At 41.5% G+C, this 21318-nt stretch overlaps 1 protein-coding gene and 1 pseudogene across 3 annotated transcripts in view; both read right to left on the minus strand.

The window, feature by feature from the left end:
- Nucleotides 1–5225: 5225 nt before the first annotated feature.
- LOC311625322 (glutathione S-transferase A2-like) overlaps nt 5226–21318 on the minus strand; it is a gene marked incomplete at its 5' end in the record, with an annotated part of 32219 nt that continues 16126 nt past the window's right edge. The window contains 7 exons of one of the 2 annotated variants that reach the window (XM_084889476.1): nt 5226–5499; nt 6367–6498; nt 9787–9928; nt 12450–12582; nt 14682–14733; nt 17647–17751; nt 20648–20696. In XM_084889476.1, coding sequence (XP_084745602.1) covers nt 5377–5499; nt 6367–6498; nt 9787–9928; nt 12450–12582; nt 14682–14733; nt 17647–17733 — 669 coding nt within the window. In that variant the 3' untranslated portion in view covers nt 5226–5376. Of the gene's footprint in view, nt 5500–6366; nt 6499–9786; nt 9929–12449; nt 12583–14681; nt 14734–17646; nt 17752–20647; nt 20697–21318 lie in introns of those variants that run through there. The other variant, XM_084889477.1, reaches the window with a different exon arrangement.
- LOC311625249 (cytochrome c oxidase subunit 5B, mitochondrial-like) lies at nt 18378–18871 on the minus strand (annotated as a pseudogene). Its single transcript has one exon. The product of its transcript is annotated as a cytochrome c oxidase subunit 5B, mitochondrial-like (transcript).

Below are 21318 nucleotides of genomic sequence, written 5' to 3' on the forward strand. Positions count from 1 at the left end.
ACTGTATAATATCTGTGTTGGATGCTTAAATATCTTGACAACCCTCACCCTCCTAAGGGGGTGGAGTTCAATAAGGAACAGTCACTCCCACAACTTCCAGCCTCCACAGAGTTCAATACTAGACATGAAAGGGAATGACAGTTTAGCAATGTTTCATTTCAAGATTATCCATAAATGCACAAAGAAGAGATTTCAGGTTTATTTGGTTGCCCAAAAGGTCCATGGGAACCAGGCTTCTATTAACACTGCTGCTTATGTAGGATTTTATGAAATTTGCTCTAAAGATGTAAACATCTTATGGGAAAATGTATCATAGGAGGGTAGTGTCAGAAAAGAGGATAAGATAGAGAACATAGGGACATAGCAATCTAAAATCTAAATTCCTAAAACGGACTGAATGATGAATATGGTTGCAACCCAAATTCTCTAGACCCAAAGAATCTGTCTGAATTCTCTAGTGGTGGGGAGGAAGAACTCAGCTGCCTTAACCTGGGCCATGTTAGACCCCTTCCTTAGTGACTACACTTCAGCATTTCTCTCTAGCCTCAGGACCCTTGCATGTGCTGTTTCTTTTGATTGGAACACTCTCCTGTTGTACTGTCAGGCATCCTGTGCTTGCTCTGTCAAGTTATTATGACCTTATCTGTTTAATATCTGTGTGTCTTTCTTCATCACACGCCCCCCCCCCCCATTAACTGAGACCTTCCCAGTGCCCATGACTGACTATAGTCCCTGGCACCACATGGAAGAGACTTCATTAACAAAAATAAATACATATAAATATGTATACTGTATCTTTTTCTAATGAAAAATTTCTAACAGATATAAATGCAGAATGACAAGTATAATGGGCCTTAATGGACCCATCACATTACCACAATAATTGTCAACAATGTTTTGAAGCAAATCCCATTGAATTGAATTTAACATATAGTTTTTTAACTTTGGTGAAATTATTTATTACAGAAAAATTGTAAAAGTGGTGCAGAGTTCCCAAATATCCTTCCCCCAGTTTTGTCTAATATGAATATCTTACATAACCATAGTAAAGTGATCAAACAAGGAATTTTATATCAATATAATACTATTAACCAAACTCTAGATCTTACATGGGTTTCAGCAGTTTTTCGACCACAGTCTGTTTTCCAGTCCTGGATTTCACACCGATTAGTTGCCATAGTCTCCTCCAATCCATGATAATTCCTCAGTCTTTCTCTATTTGCTGACATTGGGCTTTAGGAGAGCACTAGTCTAATGTCCCTCAATATGGCTCTGCCTGACATTTCCTCATGGCTTGATTGAAGTTATATATTTTTCTTGCAAGAATACCACAGAAGTTATGCTGTTCCTATCTTAGGCCATCACTTCCAGGCATAACATCTTACCCAAGACAAAATATGTCTTATTAATGATGAAGCTAATCTTGATCCTTTGATGCAAGTAGTGTCTGCCAGTCTTGTCAGCTATAATGTTCCTATTTGGAATAAATATTTTATGGGGAAGTAGTTTGTGACTATGCAAATATTCTGTTTCTAAATGAGCTTTCACCCACCAACTTTAACATTCATTATGGATCTTGCCTACAGCAAATGTTACCGTAGTGTTTGTTTAATGGTGATTTTCCTCATTCCTTCTACACTGAGTAATTGAAATTCTCTTATAAGAAAGAGCTATATCTTCTCCCTTATTTATTTGTTCAATTATTGACTTATAGCAGCATGGACTTCTGGATATTTTATCATAAGGGTTAAGATCTAATACATTTTGTTGTTAAAATTTTTCCAGCTTTGGCCTTTGGGAGATTCTTCGGGTTGGCTCCTATGTCCTTTAAAACAAGTTTCCTCCCTTTATGGGTAATTCCATATATTTTCTGCCCCAAAGTTGTTTCAGGTTATCTTGTGTTTCCTCTTCACCCCAATCCAGACTGGTTAAGCAGACCTAATGAATGTGCCCAGGAGGAAGGCAAGAGGCCCTCCATGCCCAAGGCTGTATCTGGGCTGGAGCTTGGGGTGAGGAGGGATGTGAGGAGGCACCTGTGCAGGCATGGTGATCATCAGATTTTCATCTTAGAAAAACTGTTAGTGAACTAAAGGCATTCATTTGTCTGTGTGCATCAAAGCCCAATCAAATGCAGCAGGTTTATTAATTGAGGAAATGGCGCCAAGCCCAGAGCCTTGGGTGAGCAAATGCTCAAAGACCTGGCTCCTGATGGTTCTAATGAAACATTATGAAGGGGAAGAAATCATTAATCATGATGAATAAGCGAGTTAGGGTTGTGGTCATAGTCATGGTTCTAATGATTGGTCGATGCTAGGGTAGTTATCAATGAATCTGGTCCTGATGTCAGCCATGGTATTGCTCTGTCTGCTTTCTTTCTTTTTTTTTTTTTTTTTTTTTTTAATATATTTTATTGATTTTGTACAGAGAGGAAGGGAGAGAGATAGAGAGTTAGAAACATCGATGAGAGAGTGTCATCGATCAGCTGCCTCTTGCACACCCCCCACTGGGGATATGCCCGCAACCAAGGTACATGCCCTTGACCGGAATCAAACCCGGGACCCCTCAGTCCCCAAGCCAACGCTCTATCCACTGAGCCAAACCGGTCTCGGCTGCTCTGTCTGCTTTCACTAGGGTATGGTTGGTGGGCTGGTTCTGCTTTTCTGGGTCTGGAGCTGAAACCCAACTGAGGCCTAGATGTCATCTCTAGTTTGGCTGACACTGTCTCTGTGGTCAGGAGAGGCTTTGTTCCTAAGATGGTTTGATTCCAACCAGAACCTCATTGTTTGGTGGACTTACTGATTAGGGAAATGGACATGCAGGGGAGAAAGAGGTGGGTGAGCCAGGGTGCTGGATAAGGCCAGTTTGAATCAAAGGGAAAGAAATGAAGTTTCTGCATGGTTACAAACCCCTCTGGTTGCAAGTAGAGAGCAGATCAGAGGAGTGGAGCTGCAGTTGGGGAGGTTAATGGGGTGATGGAGGTGAGAAATCATGAGGCCTCATCTCAGGCAGTGGAAGAGAGAGCTGTGCATGGCAGTTGGGAGTTGCATGGCCATGGTTCTGTCTCATCCAGGGGGTGGGCAAGGAGAGGCAAAGCCGCTGTGTGGACACCACAGAGGGGCTGGCAGTGCTTCTCTGGCTCCAGCGAGGAAACAGAGTAGCCTGTGGATCAGATTCAGTGAGTCTGGTTTCTAAGAAGCTGAGTTTGAGGGGACTGAGGAATAAGATGCTGGAGATGAGCTGTGGCTGTCAGGAGCAAAACCCTGTGGCTTCTGAGTTGAAATAAGGTAACAAGTCAGGAGGGAGGTGAGACAGGGGCAGGGTTGTGTACCCAGCTTGGAGCATGTTTTCCCTCGGTCAACAGAGGAGAGAGGAAGCCCTGAGGTCTCCTGGAGGGAGAAGGAAAGATCCTGTAATACAGGTCCATCTTACTCATGACGTGGGATAAGTTCTTGTCAACTTGGAGGCAACTCACATCCTCCTTCCCTGGGACATCATGCCCCCTTCACCCAGAAGCAGACCAAGAGCAGGCAGCTCCCTCACAGGGGACCAGTAGGGTCCGGTGAAATCAGCAACTGAACTGATTCAGGGGGAGTTCTTCCCAGACCTTTCTCCTGGCACATGACCCGTGTACCTCTGCTTTCTGGACACATCCATCTGGCTGCCCCTCAGGCAACTCAAACTAATCAAACCACAAACAGAAATCGTGTTTCCATTCTGAGATTGGCCCTGCTGGCCTCACCATTGCCCAGGCTGGAAGCTTGCCATATCCCTGACCCGCTCTCTCCCTGTGAATCTCCATTTCCCCTTCACTCTCGCTCAACGCAGCTGCTTCTCTCCACACTGACCCATCTTCCATTGTGGGCTGCCATCATCTCTTATGCGATTTCCATAGAACCCTGCACTCCAGACTCTCTGTCCAGACTTGGTCCACGTGGTGCTATATTCCAACTTCCATGTGGCAGCCAAAGTAGTTTTGCTTTTCTCTTCTTTTTGAGATATAATTGACCTTCAGCATTATTTTAGTTTCTGAATACAACATAATGATTCAATATATGTATACTAGAGGCCCAGTGCACAAAATTTGTGTACTCTGGAGGGGGGGAGGGCGGGGAGAGGTCCCACAGCCTGGTCTGCACCTTCTCATAATTTGGGACCCCTCAGGTAAGGTCCCTAGGTGTTGCCTGAGATCAGGGCCTATCGGGGCTTTCCTTCCCCTGGCTGCTGGCAGCTGGCCCCAACCCCACCACTGCGACTGCTTGCCTTCTGTGCAGCACTGCACCCTCCTCCCCTGCCACCAGTGGACTCTCTCCTCAGGTTGGAGTGTGATGGCTTGGCTGGCCTGGGCCTCCCTCTGTGCGTGATAGCATGCCAGCCACACACCTACCACATAGTCACTGCCAGTGGCCTGGGCCTCCCTCTTTCTTTGCTGGGGGGCGGGGCAAGTCCTGCAAAGGGGCCGTCTGCCTATCTGATTGCCCCTAACCACTTGCCTGCTTATCTGATCACCCCTAACCACTGGTCTGTCTACCTGATCACTCCTAACCACTCTGTCTGCCTGCCCGATCGCCTCTAAATGCTTGGTTGGGGGTGGGGCCAACCTGGCCGTGGCTGTTCTGATCTCTGGTTGTTCCGGTCATTACACTTATGGTGGCTTGACTTTTATTATATAGGATATTGTAAAATGATGACCACAATTAGTCAAGACAACATCCATGACCACACATAGTTGTGAATGTGTTTTCTTGTGATGAGAATTTTTTAAATCCACTTTCTTAACAGTTTGCAAATATAATATGCAGAATTGTTAACTATAGTCACTGGGACATATTTATTTTGTAACTAGAAGTTTGTACCTTTGATCCCCTTCACCCATGTTGCTCGCCTCCACCTCTAGCAACCAGCAATCTGCTCTTGGTAGCTGTTTTTTTTTTTGTTTGTTTGTTTTGTTTTTAGATTCCACATATGAATTCTATGGAATTTGTCTATTTCTGCCTCACTTATTTCACTCAACATAAAGCTCTCAAATGGGCCTGTCTAAGAAGTACATTTAATTCTGTCACCTTCTGCTGCTTTAAAACTGCTGAATTAGCGTTGTTGCCATCAGAGTGAAGTTCAGACTCTTGCACAGAGATGACAAAGCCCTCTATAATCTAGAGATGCAATAAAAAGAGACTGAAAATATGACTTGATATTGGATCTTCATGAATCAGAATACACAATAACTAAATCAGCTCATAGAATTTTATTATTTGATTACTTGGGAAAAACTTGTTATTCTCACAAGATCCAATGTCTACATCTAAATGGAGCATTTCACTGTTGGACAACTTCTAAAGGCTGCTCCTGCATGTGCTAGGGAATCCATGCCTGCTTTATTTAAATCTTAAAAATCTTCCTGGCTTCTTCTAATGTTTTTGCGTCTATGGGAGGCTTCCTCTGACTGCCGGGCTGCAGAAACTTCTTCACAGGTGGAAGGTTGCTGATCCTGGTTTTCAGAGCCTGCAATGCACAGAGCACAGCCTCAGATGGAGACACAACACCCACCGGTCATTACACAGCCAGGGAATCTGAGACCCTCCTAACAGGACCAAAGGAGTTCCTTCCATCAGCACCAGCAGGGAGCTGAGAAAGGGACACCCAGCAAGACAAAAAGATAAGAGGAAGGAAACACAGCTCAATAGCACTTTCCCCAAAGACAGGGTTCAGTTCACAGTCTTCTTGTCCTCATGCAAACCCTATGGATTCTCACTCTTATGCAGAAAACGAAGACTAATGAGTCTGTCAGAGCAACACAGGGAAAGGCTCCAAACTGGAGAAGTGAATATGTGGGAGAACTGGGCTGAAACTGAAAATAGAAAATATAGAAGGTTAACGATGTGGACAATCAAAAGCAATCTTCCCTGTGAGAGAAAGACAGACAGACAGAAAGAGAGAAGAGGTTGTGAGGAAAATAACACACACGTCTGAGAGAAGGAGCAGGAGCTGAAGGAAGGAAATCAGAGGAAGAAGACCTGCTCACACAGACTCAGGTAAGAGAGACGACAACACCCTTGGGAAGAAGGGAATCCCAGAGAAAATGAGGACAGAAACTGCATGGAAGAGGGCTGAGGACAGAGACGCTAAACCCTTGGCCTCTCTCATTGTGAAAGACAAACTATTCTCAGTGGAGCAGCATCCTCTTCCAATTTACTTGGCAAAACAAGATTTTCTTTCTTGCCTCAGACCAGGGCCTAAAAGAAAATTTTGAAGACCTAGTGTCAGGGAACCTGGACAATGATGCCATAACATCGCCAGTCCAAAAGCCCAGATATTGGATTCCAAGATGGGGGATGTGGGTTCCCTCCCCAGGGCTGTGAAAGAGGTCACCTTCAGCAGCGGGAAGTTGGTCAGAAGACTGGGGTCAATCTCTTCAACATAGTAAATAACTTCAACCAGGTGAATGTCAGCCTTGCTCAGCCTGTTGCCAACCAGGTAGTGCTGTCCATGGCTCTTCAACACCTGGTGCATTGGAGGGAGCAGGTTATGAATACAGTTTCACTCAGGCTGGGTCCCCCTGCTCCTCTCCAGCCTGGCTTCCCACCTGTGATGTCTCCCTGGACAGGTGCAGAGCATCAGACCACATTCATCTCCCTGATTCAGTGAGACAGAGAGAGGCAAGTCTTTGCTGTTCTTTCCTCACCCCTCAGCTAACGCCCAGGCAACCATCTCCTTTTCCCATCCCCATATCTCTGTGCATCTTGGTCTGGTCCCGGGCTAGCACTGGCTGCACTGTGTTTCTGTGTGCTACATGCCCTGGAGCCTCAGCAGCTCTGAGATTTCAGGACTTGCCTCTCCAGGCTGTTCTCTCTCTCTCCTTTGGGTAAAGACTCCATCTTCATGACATCCTTCCTCAATCCCGAGAACACTATTTCAGGATCTATATTTCTCCTCTTGTCTGCTCGTCTCATCTCCTGGTCTACCTATGTAGGACCTGAAATAATTCTGGAAAAATGTGAACTCACCATTTCTCTTACAACATTGTCTCTTACTCCTAAGCCACCTGTGCCTCTCAATAACATTGGGAGAATTTGCTATAATTCACATGTGAACTGCCTAGGGGTGATTGCACTTGTCTGTAATTTACTTTTGAATGCATCAAAAAATAATGTTTGATTACAGCAGAGAGAGATGGGGGTGATATATGATTAAACAAACATAATTTTAATTTTAAATCAAGGTGGTCAGTATATATGAGTTTGCTGGTATATCTCTTTCAACGTGTCTTTTTCAGTTTTTTATAGTTAAATATTTGAGAGATATTATTAAAATTATTGCAATGGAAACTAAAGAGAAAATAAACAAATGGGACTACAAAATAAAAAGCTTTTGCACAGCAAATAACCATCAACAAAACAACAAGAAAGCCCACTGCCTCGGAGAACACATTTGCCAATGTTAGCACTGATAAGGCTTTAATCTCCAACATTTACAGGGAACTCATACAACTTAACAAAAGGAAGATAAACAATCCAATCAAAAAATGGGCAACAAACCTAAAGAGATACTTTTTGAAAGAAGACAAAAGGAAGGCTAAAAGACATATGGAAAGATGCTTGTAGTCACTAATTATCCAAGAGATGCAAATCAAAACAACAGTGTGGTACCATCTCACACTTGTTAGAATGGCTATCATCAACAAATCAACACATGACAAGTGCTGACTAGGATGTGGAGAAAAAGGAACCCTCGTGCACTGCTGGTGGGAAAGCAGACTGGTGTACCCACTGTGGAGAATAGTATGGAGTTTCCTCAAAAAACTAAAAATGAAACTCCCAGTGATCCCACTTCTAGGAATATGTCCCAAAAAACTAGAAACACCAATCAGAAAGGATATATGCACCTCTAAGTTCATAGCAGCACAATTCACCATAGCTGAGATTTGAAAATAGCCTAAGTGCCCATCAGCAGATGAGTGGATTGAACAACTGTGGTACATCTACACCATGAAATACTATGCTGCTGTATAAAAAGAAAGACCTCTTACCATTTGCAACAGCATGGATGGACCTTGAGAGCATTATTCTAAGTGAAATAAGCCAGCAAAGAAAGATAAATATTACATGATCTCACTCATTTATGGAGTACAATGAACAATATAAACTGATGAACAAAAACAGGTCAGCATCGATCAGATGGTCAAACCTCAGAGGGAAGGTAGGGGAGGGTGGGAGTAAGGGGGAGAGATCAACCAAAGGACTTGTATGCATGCATATAAGCCTAACCAATGGACACATACAACAAGGGGGTGAGGGCATGAGTGGGGGTTGGGTGGGGAGTAATGGGGGGGGGGTAAGGACACATATGTAATACCTTAATCAATAAAGAAATTTAAAAAATTATTACACCAATGTGGACATCATAGAGAAAAAAACACACATGGACCACTGACTAAAGATAACATTTTGGCAAATAAGCTCTTAGACTAGATAGATATGACTGGATAAGTAATGACTATAATAAAATATCAAATGCTGTTTTTTTTTAAAAATACATATATATATATATTTGTTGATTTCAGAAAGGAAGGGAGAGGGAAAGAGAGATAGAAATATCAATGATGAAAGAGAATCATTGATTGGCTGCCTGCTGCATGTCCCCTATTGGGGATCAAGCCCATAACCCAGGCATGTACCCTTGACCAGAATTGAACCTGGGACCCTTCATTCCACTGGCTGATGCTCTATCCACTGAGCCAAACCAGTTAGGGCTCAAATGCTATATTTTTATATGCATTTTGCATTCACTTGATCATAGGGCTCTTTATTTTCATGTTATCATGGAACTCTTTATTTTCAAAGTATAGATACACCTAAATTGCAAAGCCTGGTTCTCATCATGTGAAATGTGCCTAAACTCTTAGCACCACAAGGACCAGGAGAGTGGACTAGTATGCCCTGATTAATACCAAATAATCCTTTGCTCTTTGAATAGAACCTCACACATAAGCAACAAATTAACATTTGAGTGAATGAATGACTTAATACTTAATATAAATAAGTTCCTCCGTATTAATCTTTTTATTTCTATGTAAGCCTCCTGTATCCCTCACAATCTGGTTGTTGTTCATGATTTTTATTTAGCATGCTTTCAGGGTGTTTTAATCTGAAATATTCATCTTTTACCTTCAAAGAGAAGTATTAACTAATATAGGTATTATTTTATTGATGGGACTTTATTTCCTTAGTTTTGCATGACTTTCCTCAAAAGTTTGAGAGCCATGTCCACAAAATTTGTAGATTATTTATTCCTTAACATCTTTTTATCTGTTTCTTCCTCTCCATCCCACCACCTTTCTCTCTGTTTAGATACATCTCATCCATCCCAGACACACTACCATATCCTCCTGGTGGGCAGTTGGGATCATGTTTCCTACGCGTGTTGCCATCATATTTTCCAATGAGTTGTTTTCCTCGTGCTCCTCTTGGATGAAAAGCCCCTGCATGGTGTTCTGCAGCATCTACTCCAATCTCTCGTGTGGCTCTAACTGTGGCCATGAAATGCCATCAAATAGAGAATTCTATGTCGGGGCCCAGTAAGCTGAACTTTTACTGACAGATTATAACTTGAGTATAACTGCTACATATCCTCCCCACAGCTGATTTTGATAACATCCCTAGAGAGCCAGGGTGCTCCATCAGTAGTCAGGAGGGCCCACTGGAAGTGAAGGTCAATGTCCTGGGACTTCCCAGATACCATTTTATTTTGTCCTCTAATCTCAGTGCCGCAAACACTTAACAACCCACTTACCTTTTCAAAGGCTGGGAAATAACGATTTGTTGTTCTCTCTCTGATCTGGGTAATCTTGGCATCTTGTTCATCAGGTGGGAATATTGGTAAACGCAGGATCATTTCATACAAATCTGCAATGCCTTCTGAATACATATCAATCCTGAAAGACAAAAATGATCCAATTGTCAACTGTCACCTTTACATGTTATAGTTTAAAAATCTAAGAGAATGGGGTATCAGGAGGTGGCAAAGTAATTCACCTTCATTGTGTGCATTTTTAAAAATGTATTTCTTTATTGATCTCAGGGAGGAAGGGAGAGAGAGAGAGAGAGAGAGAGAGAGAGAGAGAGAGAGAGAGATCAATCGGCAGCCTCCTGCACGCCCCTGACTGGGGATAGAGCCCACAAACCTGGGCATGTTCCCTTGGCCTAAAGTGAACCTGGTTCCCTTCACTTCCCAGGCCGATGTTCTATCCACTGATCAAAATGGTCTAGGGCTGAGTGAAATTTTATATACCAGTGATTCACCTATGATTTTAACTTAATTTTTAACATTTCGTATCAAGATATATATATATCTACGTCTAAAATTTTTGTTATGCCCATAATCAAATATCCTGACAGAGAGCATCAGTGAGGTGTCCAGAGTCACAGGCAGGGAGAAATGGTGAAGTCACTACAGGTTCCCAGTGAGATGCTACCTAAGCTTTGCCATGTCTGTTTTGGTTGGTTCTGGGCACAAACTCCATGTGATCCATAAGGCTAAAGGCCTGCCACCTGAGGACTCTGCAGGGAGTCCCTGACACAGACACCTAAGTCATGTCCCTCTCCCTCTCTCATCCTGTAACACCACCCAGGCCCCTTTATATGCCCAACATTAGCAATTCTTCCAGTGAGTTCCCATAGAACGCAGTCTCCATAGAACACAGCCCCATAGAATACAGTTCCCATAGAATACAGTTCCCAACCTGTTCCATGTGCTGATTCTAAACGTTGGCCCTGTTTGCACTGCTCAAGACGCCACCTGAAACATCCCCTGAAAGGGTGCAATCCTTTAATAATTCCAACCAGTGCATATTAGAAAGGAGTTTTTTCTTTTGTTCTAAACTGAGTTTTCTACAATACTTATAAATATACCAGCTTTATTGAAATACTGTAGTTACATACCATAAACATCACCCTTTACGTAAAGTATACTATTCTATAGTTTTCAGTATATTCTGAAATCATCATCACATTCTCTAATTCCAGAACATTTCCTATCATGCCCAAAAGAAATTCGGTACTCTTAACTTTCATTCCCTATTCCCCCAAAACTCCTTCCCCAGGAGATCATAAAACTACTTTCTATTTATATGGATTTGAATGTCTGGACATTTCATATGAGTGGAATCATTTTATATATGGCTTTTTGTGTCTGGTTTCTTTCATTTTGTGTACTATTTTTAAAGTGCATTCATGTTGTCACCAACATCAAAATGTTGCCCTCTCTGTGACTAAATTACATTCCATTGTGTAAATATCTCATTCTTTGTTCATTCATTCACGAGTTGGACAATTCTATTCTTTCCACTATTCAAATACTATGAGAACGCTGCTATGAACATTTGTGTGCACGTTGGGGAAGGTCATCAAGGAGATGTGAATGTCACTTGACCCCCAAGCTGGGCCTGGGCAATTAGAGGCTCCCCACTCCCTCCCCTGTGCTTGGAATGTGCTCTCCATATGCCTTCCCAGGGACACAGCCTTGAGATAGGAATGCAGTGATAAGACCATCTGGACTTGATGTGTGACCTAGTTAAGGCCTCTATATAAGATTTTAAGATTCTGGAGGTGAAATCAGAAGCCTCACATCTTGTGGTCATGAACAAATGTCCTTGTTTATTAAACCTGCCACCTACCAATAAGGACTGGAGTGTCTTTTTCTTCAGTCTCTCCCTGCCCTTCACAGATGGGAACCAGTTTCAGATTTCACCTGATGGCTCCCAAGGAGGCCTATGAAGCCATAGCACAAGGTTTAGTGTATTTTTTATTACCTTGGGTACATACCTAAGAGGTGGAGGTGCTGACATAGGATAACTCTAGGTTTAACGTTTCGAGTAAGTGCTACCAGTTCCTTACATATTTTAGTTTCAATCATGTGGTTCCATCTCAAAAGGAACTCCTCCCCAGATGTAGCTGTATTGAATAAATCTGGCTGCTTAAGTACTGAAAATAATGCTCCAAGTAACACTGGCCTCTTGAAAACCTGCCTCTGGTAAACCTTGGCAAGTGGCCAGTCCACACAATGGGCTGTTGAGTTAGGTTCCTGGTAACTGTTTCTATAATTTCTGGAACTTGAGAATTAGCCCCTTTGTGTCCTTTCCTTCTCCAGTTTTTCTTTAAAGGCCTGAGCACCTGGAGTCATGATTCCACCATCCTCCTGGCTTCATAGTTCCCCAGTGTTACCTCTGTCACTCCCTGTGCTACCTCTGTGGACTGACTCTTCTTTTCTAATCCCACTGCTTGATTCCACTTCAAGTGGAATCTCTCCTCCTCATGCCCTCTGCTGGACCAGCCCGCAGTCTATTCCTCCAAGGCTCATGCTGCTGTTGGTCATGATCCCCCGACACAATCCTGATCATTGAAGGAAAAATCTAAATGGTTATTAATTGTTTATTAAAACACAGAAAAAATACCTACATGGCTCTCTCCTTTATGTCTCTCCCATAGAGGTTGTATTTGGCAGCAATGTAGTTGAGAATGGCTCTGGTCTGTGCCAGCTTCATCCCATCGATTTCCACCATGGGCACTTGCTGGAACATCAAAGACCCATCTTGTGAAAGAAGAAAGAAAGAGTAGAGTGAAGTCTCTCCTGCATCACAGTCTTTTAAGTGGAAAACAAGTTTGTTGAAATTATCAGGTAACACTTCAACAAAATGGCACTTTGTTCTTAGTTTTTTATAGTCTTTTTTCTTATCAATCTGCTTTTTTATTTTTTAACGCATTATTTTATTTACCTTTTTATTTCCCATCAGATACATGGTAGCTGCCTGTATTTTTTTTTTCAATTGATATATATTTGTGGATATTTTTATTATTTTTTTATTTTTATTTATTTTTTTAAATAAACCTTTATTGTTCATATTATTACAAAAGTTCCTCATTTTTCCCTCTCCACCTGCTTCCCACCCAACCCTCTACCCCCCCCCCACCCCCCATTGTCCTCATCCATAGGTGCACAGTTTATGTTCAGTCTCTTCCCACACCCCCCACTCCTCTTTTCCCAGAGAATCATCAGTCCACTCCCCTTCCATACCTCTGATTCTATTCTATTCAACAGTTAATATTGTTTATCAGGTTTTTTTAAATTCCCTTGGTGTTTTATTTATTTATTTATTTATTTATTTATTTATTTTTATTGGCTTCAAAAGGGGAGTTTAAGGTCAAAAGGAGTTTTGGTTGTGCCCAGATCCTATTCATCAAAATCTGGGTAAGCTCCTTATTTTTTGGTAGAAGATTTAGCATATTGAGACCTGGGCGAGTCAAGGTCCTATTTGTTCCTCATTCCAAGCACATGGATTAAGAAATCAGTACTAATAAGAGTATTCTGCCAGTGCCCTCGGGCTCAGCTGATAAGAATTAAAAGAATGTCCATGTGCCTTCTCAGGTGGCTCTCTACATCTCACACTTTTTTACTAATTAAAATAAAATTTAAACATCAATAATAGGGCTCTAAAATTAAAAACAATTGCAAACAATGCCAATGCAAAAACTAAACCACATACATGTTATTTTCAAAACTTGAATGTCAAGAGCAAAACTCTGGCTATTAAATAATATCAATGATGCCAATGCAAAACAACAAAATGAGAAATCAGAATTATGGACATATTAATATTTTTAGCTACTAAATGAGTCTCTTTTGTTGCTGGTGTAGATTTACTCAGAGTCCTTGGATTTGCTGCATAAGACTTTGCAGAAGACTGGAAGTTAACAGATGCTAGCATGAGCAGGAACATGATTAAAGAGTAGCTTCCATTTCAGTCTTTAATTTCTTCAGATGACTCCATGTTGGCAACTCAGTCCCTTGCATAGCCTTCAGTTTTCTTCTCCCACTTTGCTGTCGTCTGGGCAACTCTTAATCCTTTGGGGTGAAGGGACACAGGAGCTTCTCGGAGTCCATTGTGATGATGGACATAACACTCTGGTACCCGAATTGGCTGCATTGCTCCTTCTTTCCTTTCATTTTGAACTCAGGGTTCGACCCCACAACACTCTGGGCCTGGATGCTCCGGGCCTGGCTGCTGCTGCTCCAGGCCCAGGCACTGTTGCTCCGGGCCTGGCTGCTCTGGGCCTGGCTGCTCCCAGTTTTTGTGGATATTTTAAAAAAGAAGCTGGAGAGAGGCTGCAGCTGGCAGCCAGCCAGATGGGAAGTTCCCACAGGAACTCTCATGGTATTCATAGCATTTAAGGCAGTTTTGGAGAGATTTTTACATAGGAGTCTTTTACCCTGACTTCCACAACTGCAATATTGCTAAGATGTTACTTTGCAACAAACCATAGAGATAATTCAAAGCAACTGCTGGGCCAGTTTCTACTCTCTTCACTGCGATGCATGTGTTCGAGTTTCAGTGAAGTCCCGAGTGGACATAGCTCCTCACAGTTGGTGAAGAAAGGAGAAGCAAGAAGCCAGCATTCCAGGTCACAAGGGATGGTTTGTTGGTGAATACTCTGAGTTCAAGCCCTTCTCAGCCCTGGGTAAGTGATGAGACCTGCTCAAGGAGCCCCACCCTTACACTTAACTACTTTTCTTCCTCTTTCACTCACCCACAATCTCCCACCATACACAAACATAGACATTGCCTGATGTTCACATCTCACTATTGACTTTCTAGATTCCCTCATTGGAGCAATTTAGATACATAGTCTTACCATTTATTAATTTTTCCAAGTCTTCTCGACTTTCCAAAATTTGCTCTTCAAACTAGAACCAGAAAGAATAAAGGAGTTCTTGTTATTCATTCCATAGTATTACAGAACTTTTAACCTTAAATGACCTCTGCCTGGTACATCATAGGGAGCAGGTAAGATTTCTGAGTTTGGCATGGTACACAGAGGAACACAATCATGCCATTTGGAAATTCAGATTAGAGCTATCAAGAACAGAGCATGAAGCAAAATAAGCCAGTGAGAGAAAGACAAGTAGCACATGATTGTGTAGAATCTAATGAACAAAATAAACTGACGAAGAAAACAGATCCAGAGACATTGAAACATGCAATAGACTGATGTATTTCAGAGGGAAGTGGCAGGAGGTGGGGAGGCTGGAAGTGTTTGACTAAAGAATTGGGATATCCTTGGGCCCATAACCAGCTAAGATGCTGTCACCAAGGCGACAATTACATCACTTCATTTACTTTATAGTTTAAAAGGATTATTTTATGCAATGGACATGGATGTGGGGTGGTAGGGCCTGTACTAGGGGGAGGTGAATCAGGCAATAAGGAGACATATGTAATATTTTAAACAATAAAAAAAAGATCTCTGCTGTGTTTGAATATAATAAAGGGTTTGGACTAGCTTGCTCTGTACTACAGTCAATTGTGAATCTACACAATTCCATGGGGGAGAGGAGATAGATAGTGAGTTATGTGTGCAGTAATTTATAAAGCTTCCAGTTCAAAACAAACATAAAGGATGGAGGATGGTCATCAAGGGAGGGTGGCTAAGGCAGGATAGCCTTGGCTGGTGTGATGTTGCTTATGAGGCTAATGGAGATGAAAATGATTGTGAAGATCAACTTTTGGAAGCAGAGAACCCAGGAATCCTGGCCAAGAGCCTTACCCCATGCCCTCTTCAGTAAAGCTGGGATGGACTAGAGGAAGTCTAAGATGTTCTCCATATTACCTCCTAGTTACCCCCTATGCTGAACTCATCCTGCTCACAGGCTCTGAACACGTTCCTGAACCCCAGAGCTGAACTCGGGGTAGCCTGATGGAGGAAAAAAAGAAAGGAAAAAAAAAGGCTGCATGGCACTATTTGTATTTTTTGTGTACTTCCTGACTCATGAAATTAAGAGCCAGGCTCCAGTCCCCATGCCTTCATGAACCAATGAAGAAAATATAATCCTGGCTCAGGCTCAGGTAAACATGTTGTTATGAGGCAAAAGGAAGCACATTAAAGCTCTTGTGTCCCTCACCTGAAACCCTCCTTTACTGCTCTGATTTGTGGGACAAAGTTTCTTGAGTTCATCCATGTCTGCCTCTCCTGAAAACCCCCAGAGTTGCTGAGTCACTCTGATGTGGACTGAGAGAGATGTGTTTTTCTCATTGACACCTCTAGAGGGAGAGCTCAACAGACTGCCACAAACCTACCAAATTTCCATGCAGAATCTGGCATTTTGCCACTGAAAATCAAGCATGTCAAACTCAAAGGCTAACATGGGCCAAATAAACAAGGTTTAAGTTTATGGGGGCAGCAAAAAAACCCAAAGCTTTCTTTTTCATATAAACCTAGGTTTATTTCCATAGAGACATGCTGAATACAAAGGGCTGAAATAAATGAGTCATCGTTAACATAAAATAATAGAATATTCTAATTAAAATTAATATTTTTTCTTGAACATTAACTTACCAGACATTGAATCACTGCACAAATTAATAATCATAACACAAATAAACCTATTTTTCTTGTTCTCCAAAAGTGAGATATTTCCTATTGTGTACAACAAACAAGTCAGCACAAGACTAATGACATGGCAATCGGCTGCTAGAATATTTACTGCTAGTATTAGTGGAGAGAAATGGTGTGTCTGCGGGTAAGGCACGTAAGGGAAATTAGTCATTAGTGAATGTTGTAGTTCATTATTAATAATTATGTAGAACAGGATATTGTAAAAATTAAGTTATGAAATTTTATTAAAACATTTCTTACATTCCGTTATATTGGCTGGGCCACAACAATATTCATTGTGGGTCACATGTGGCCCGTAGGCCAAGAGTTTGACATGTTTGCTGCAAATGCTTGGATGTCCTCTAGATGCTCCCATTCTTCTTTTAATCACCTATTCACTGGAATGTAAGCTTCCTGAGGGCACGGACCTTATTTGTCTTGTTCATCCATGTATCCCCAGAACCAAGCACAGAACCTGGCACTTAAAGGTGCTCAACAAAATCATTGCTGAGTGCAAGCCTTAAGTCTTTAGCAGGCAGTTTGTTACAATCTGCTCCTCTCCACTTTTGTGGTTATATCTTCATTTTCATTACATTACATTCTAATGTTACAGTTTTTATCCTTTTATTAAAAAAAAAGTTTTAGCATGTATAAAATAAAAGTACAAAGATCCTCTTTGTATCCATCACCCAGCTACAATCATTATCACACAAGCCAGTCTTGCATCATCTACATGCCCACCCACACTCCCTATCTTGTGAAAATTTGAAACAACCCCATATACAGTATCATTTAATACTTAACTCTTTAATTTATATTTCTAAAACATTACATTTACTTTTAAGATAACCACAATATCACACATAAAATAACAAGTAAAAATTAACAATGATTTTCAATATCCTCTAATAGTAGTTGTATATGTGTCATAAATATTTTACTGATCATTAAAATCAAAATAAGGTCCATAAATTTTGTCTTGTGGCTTTTTCTTTTGTTTCCTTTAAAAATTTCTTTTAATTTTTTCTGTACTCTTACAATGGCAGGATTTTTAATAATTTTATTGGTCAAATAGTCCAATTCTTTCCTAATATGCATAATATTTTTACTTAAGGCAAAACCATTCACAGGCCATCTAGTATGAAGGTTTTCTCACTTATGTGAGAAAGTACTCTAATACAGTCAATTTTAGTCTCAACTTAAGATGACAGAACTCAGAACTCACCTCGACTCCAGCTGCAGCCAGGAGCCACCTGATGGGCTCCATTCGAAGTCGTGCATTTATATAGTGAAGCTTGGGCTTCCCGGCCATGATGCAGTCTCCTGGTTTCTGTAAACATGAGCAAGTGAATGAATGAATGAATGAATGAAACCATAGAAACAAACTGTATTTTATGGTGTACATTTGGACAATGTGCAATTTGACATTTTCGAAAAGCCACCATGTATCTGAAGGATGCCACTTTATAGAAGCTATGTGTAACAATGGTGGAACTGATAGGTGTGCCCAGGCAAGCATTCAATTGCCTAGACAGTGTGCAGCAAACCGCGGCTCTTGAGCCACATGCCTCAATCAGATTGAGGATGTTTTTAGCAAAGTCCAGCTTAGGAGTACCCTAATTAAGTTAATAACAAAGTACCTGCCTCAATAGTTTAAGTTTAAAAAATTTGGCTGTCAAAAGAAATTTCAATCATTGTACTGTTGATATTTGGCTCTGCTGACTAACGAGTTTGCCAAGCACTGGCTTAGATTTAGCGGGGGACAATTTCTGCCCCATTCTTAGTCACTAGACATCAGAAAATGTTTGTAAGCATTTTTTTGCAAGATTTTGTGGTTAATTTCTTAGCAAAACATATATGTCTTCACGCAATAGTTATGTGTTTGTTTTTTTGTTTTGTTTTGTTTTGTTTTGTTTTGTGGGTTTTTTGTTGTTGTTGTTTCTTTTGGGGGGGAGGAGCCAAAGCAATGGCTAATCTTTATCTGAAACAAGAAACTTTACAGCACATGTTGAGTGAGTTAGTGCAGGAGCTCAGTGGGACAACTGGTGGGGCACCAGCTTATAATGGGTTCCACAGCTAGGGCATCGCTGGGTCTCGCCTGTGTGCACCCAGAACCAGATGAGCACTGTTGTCCTCTTCACAAATGCAGCCCACTATTCGCTTGTTTGTGATGGAAGGGACTAAATTAGGCTCTTCCTTGATCCCTGAAGCCGCCTTTGGGGCTAGCATATTGTATGGGTCCAGTCCCTTCCGTGCAGCCAACATGACCTCCCGCTCCAGCCCAGTCGCCTGTTCCTCATCAGTAGGAACACCACCTACAGACGCCATGGAGCGCACCTCGGCCATGGCTTGGGGCCGCGGGCCCTCAGGGCCTGCGCGACCAACGCTCCAGTTCCCACCAACGCTCCAGTTCCGCGAAGTAACCTTGAAGCCATCACGCCCATTACTAAAAGGTACATGAAATTTGAATTTTTTATATGTCAAAAGGTAACCATAAATTAACATTGCCATTGAGCATAAATGCTGTGTTCTATTTTGCCTTTTCTCAAGGCCTGCAGCCAGCACTATGTTTTCTTAAAGTGTGTAAATAAAGCCCTGTATTGTCATTCCCTATTTAGCCTTTTTTGCAGTTTAGAGAACTATGCTTGGGGCCACAGGTGTCCTCAGCAAAACTGCAAATTCCAGTTTGAAGAGAGAGAACTCTGCCTGTAGGGGAAGAAGCCCCCCGCCCTTTCCCATGCTTCTCCTTCTTAGGAGAAGCAGCACTTCCCATTCCCCTCCCCCTGATCTGTTTGTTGTACAGTCCCTGTCCCCCTTATAAAACCTCCGTCAGCACTGAGATCTCAAGGTGGTTTTTTCAGGTCTGGGAAAAGTCCCCCACCTTCTCAAGATGGCAGCACTCAAATAAACCTCTTTTCTTTTTCACCACACCTGTCTCGTGAGTTTTGCTCTCGTTGCAAAGGCAGCCAAATCTGGTTTGATTACAAAAAAGAATTTAAGTGTTCCAAATGATATTTATTTATTTATTTATTTGCTTCTTAGACCCCTTGTTTCTGGGTGACATGCAATATACTTTCTCTTTTTGGGGCATTTCATTCAAACTTCCTCAATTAACACTCATGGAGCAGCTTCATATTGAGCAGTAATGGCTCTTTAAGAACAAGAAACAAGTCTGATTTCTTCCTTCCCCTTAAGGGACTTAAGTCTGGTCAGAAAAATAGCCTTGCTGACAACTGGAATAATGAGGCTTTCCTGAATGAGAACCCTGTTTTTGCTCTTATGTTGAGTAGTGCTTCTTCCAGGGCACTACTGACTTTCATTAGGTTGCACCCTATTTAACTTGGAGGAATATTTAACTTGGCAAATAGAAGGGATTTGCAAATCCTCTGTCAGACTGGGAACCTCACAGCTCAAGAGAAGGCCATTATTTTCTTAAGTTTGCCTAAGAAGTAAACCAGTGGCACTTGACTTCCTAGTCTAAAATCCCTATACATTTAAATTCACGAGTCAGTTTGAATCTTTTCTTTCTAAGAAATCCTTCCTAACCTTTGGTCTAAAACCATTAAACAAGGAAGGGGAGGAGAGAGACTGAGAGGAAGACTGAGGGCTGAAGTGGGGATGAGGAGAAAGAGAAGAAGGAGCAGGAAGAGAAAGAGGAGACAGATATGTGTTTAGTCACAAAGTAACTCATAAGAACAACAAGCTAATATAAGAATTCACCTATGGAGGTGTAAGTTCAGATTCTGACTGGCAGGCATTGGTTTCCCAACAGGAGGTGTTGGTGCAAGAGGCACATAACCATTGTCATATAATTTCTTCTCATTGCTCAATATGTGACCCTGTCAAATTTAAATTCAGTACCATTGTGTATTGACTACTATGTGAACACACTAATGCATCATTTATAATGGCAAAAGTGACTTTAGTGTAAGCTCACATGCTCTCCCTAGAACAAAAGTGTTGTATTTTCTCACTATCTGTAATAATAACAATCTTAAGTTTTCCCATATCATCAGCCTTCATTTTCAAAATTATTGGTTATTATTTTCCTTTAAAGACCTGGCCTTGAGGAACTAATAAAAAACAATGCTGGAATTGTCTCCTGAACACTCAAGGAAGGGACAATAAGAACATAGAGTACCCACATAAAATAACACATTATTAAAAATTTTCTGAGTGAAATAGACACAAGAAAATTTATAAAGATCTGTAAAGTCAGTACTAACCTATTAAGTTCACGCTGTCTTTCTGCTCAGCTCCTCAAGGTCACTGCCTAATATCTGTGTTAGATGCTTAAATATCTTGACAACGCTCTTCCTCCTAAAGGGGTGGAGTCCAATAAGGAGCAGTCACTCCCACAGCCTCCAGCCTCCACAGAGTTCAATACTAGACATGAAAGCAAACGACAGCTTAGCAATGTTTCATTTCAAGATTATCCATAAATACACAAAGAAAGGATTTCAGGTTTATTTGGTTGCCCAAAAAGGTCCATGGAAACAGGCTTCTATTAACACTGCTGCTTATATAGGATTTCAGAAATTTGCTGTAAAGATTGAAAAGTCTTATGGGAAAATGAATCATAGGAGGATAGTGTCAGAAAAAAGGATAAGAGAACATATGGGGATAGCAACCTAAATCTGTAAAAAGGACTGAATGATGAATACTGTTGCAACCCAAATTCTGTAGGCCCAACGAATCTGTCTGAATTCTCTAGTGGTGGGCAGGAGGAACTCAGCTGCCTTACCTGGGCCATGTTAGACTCTTTCCTTGGTGACTACACTTCAGCATTTCTCTCTATCCTTGCATGTGCTGTTTCTTTTGATTGGAACGCTCTCCTGTTGTACTGTCAGGCATCCTGTGCTTGCTCTGTCAAGTAATTATGACCTTATGTGTTTAA

The sequence above is a fragment of the Pipistrellus hanaki genome (assembly GCF_964339955.1).
Source record: "Pipistrellus hanaki genome assembly, chromosome: 7".
Taxonomy (NCBI): domain Eukaryota; kingdom Metazoa; phylum Chordata; class Mammalia; order Chiroptera; family Vespertilionidae; genus Pipistrellus; species Pipistrellus hanaki.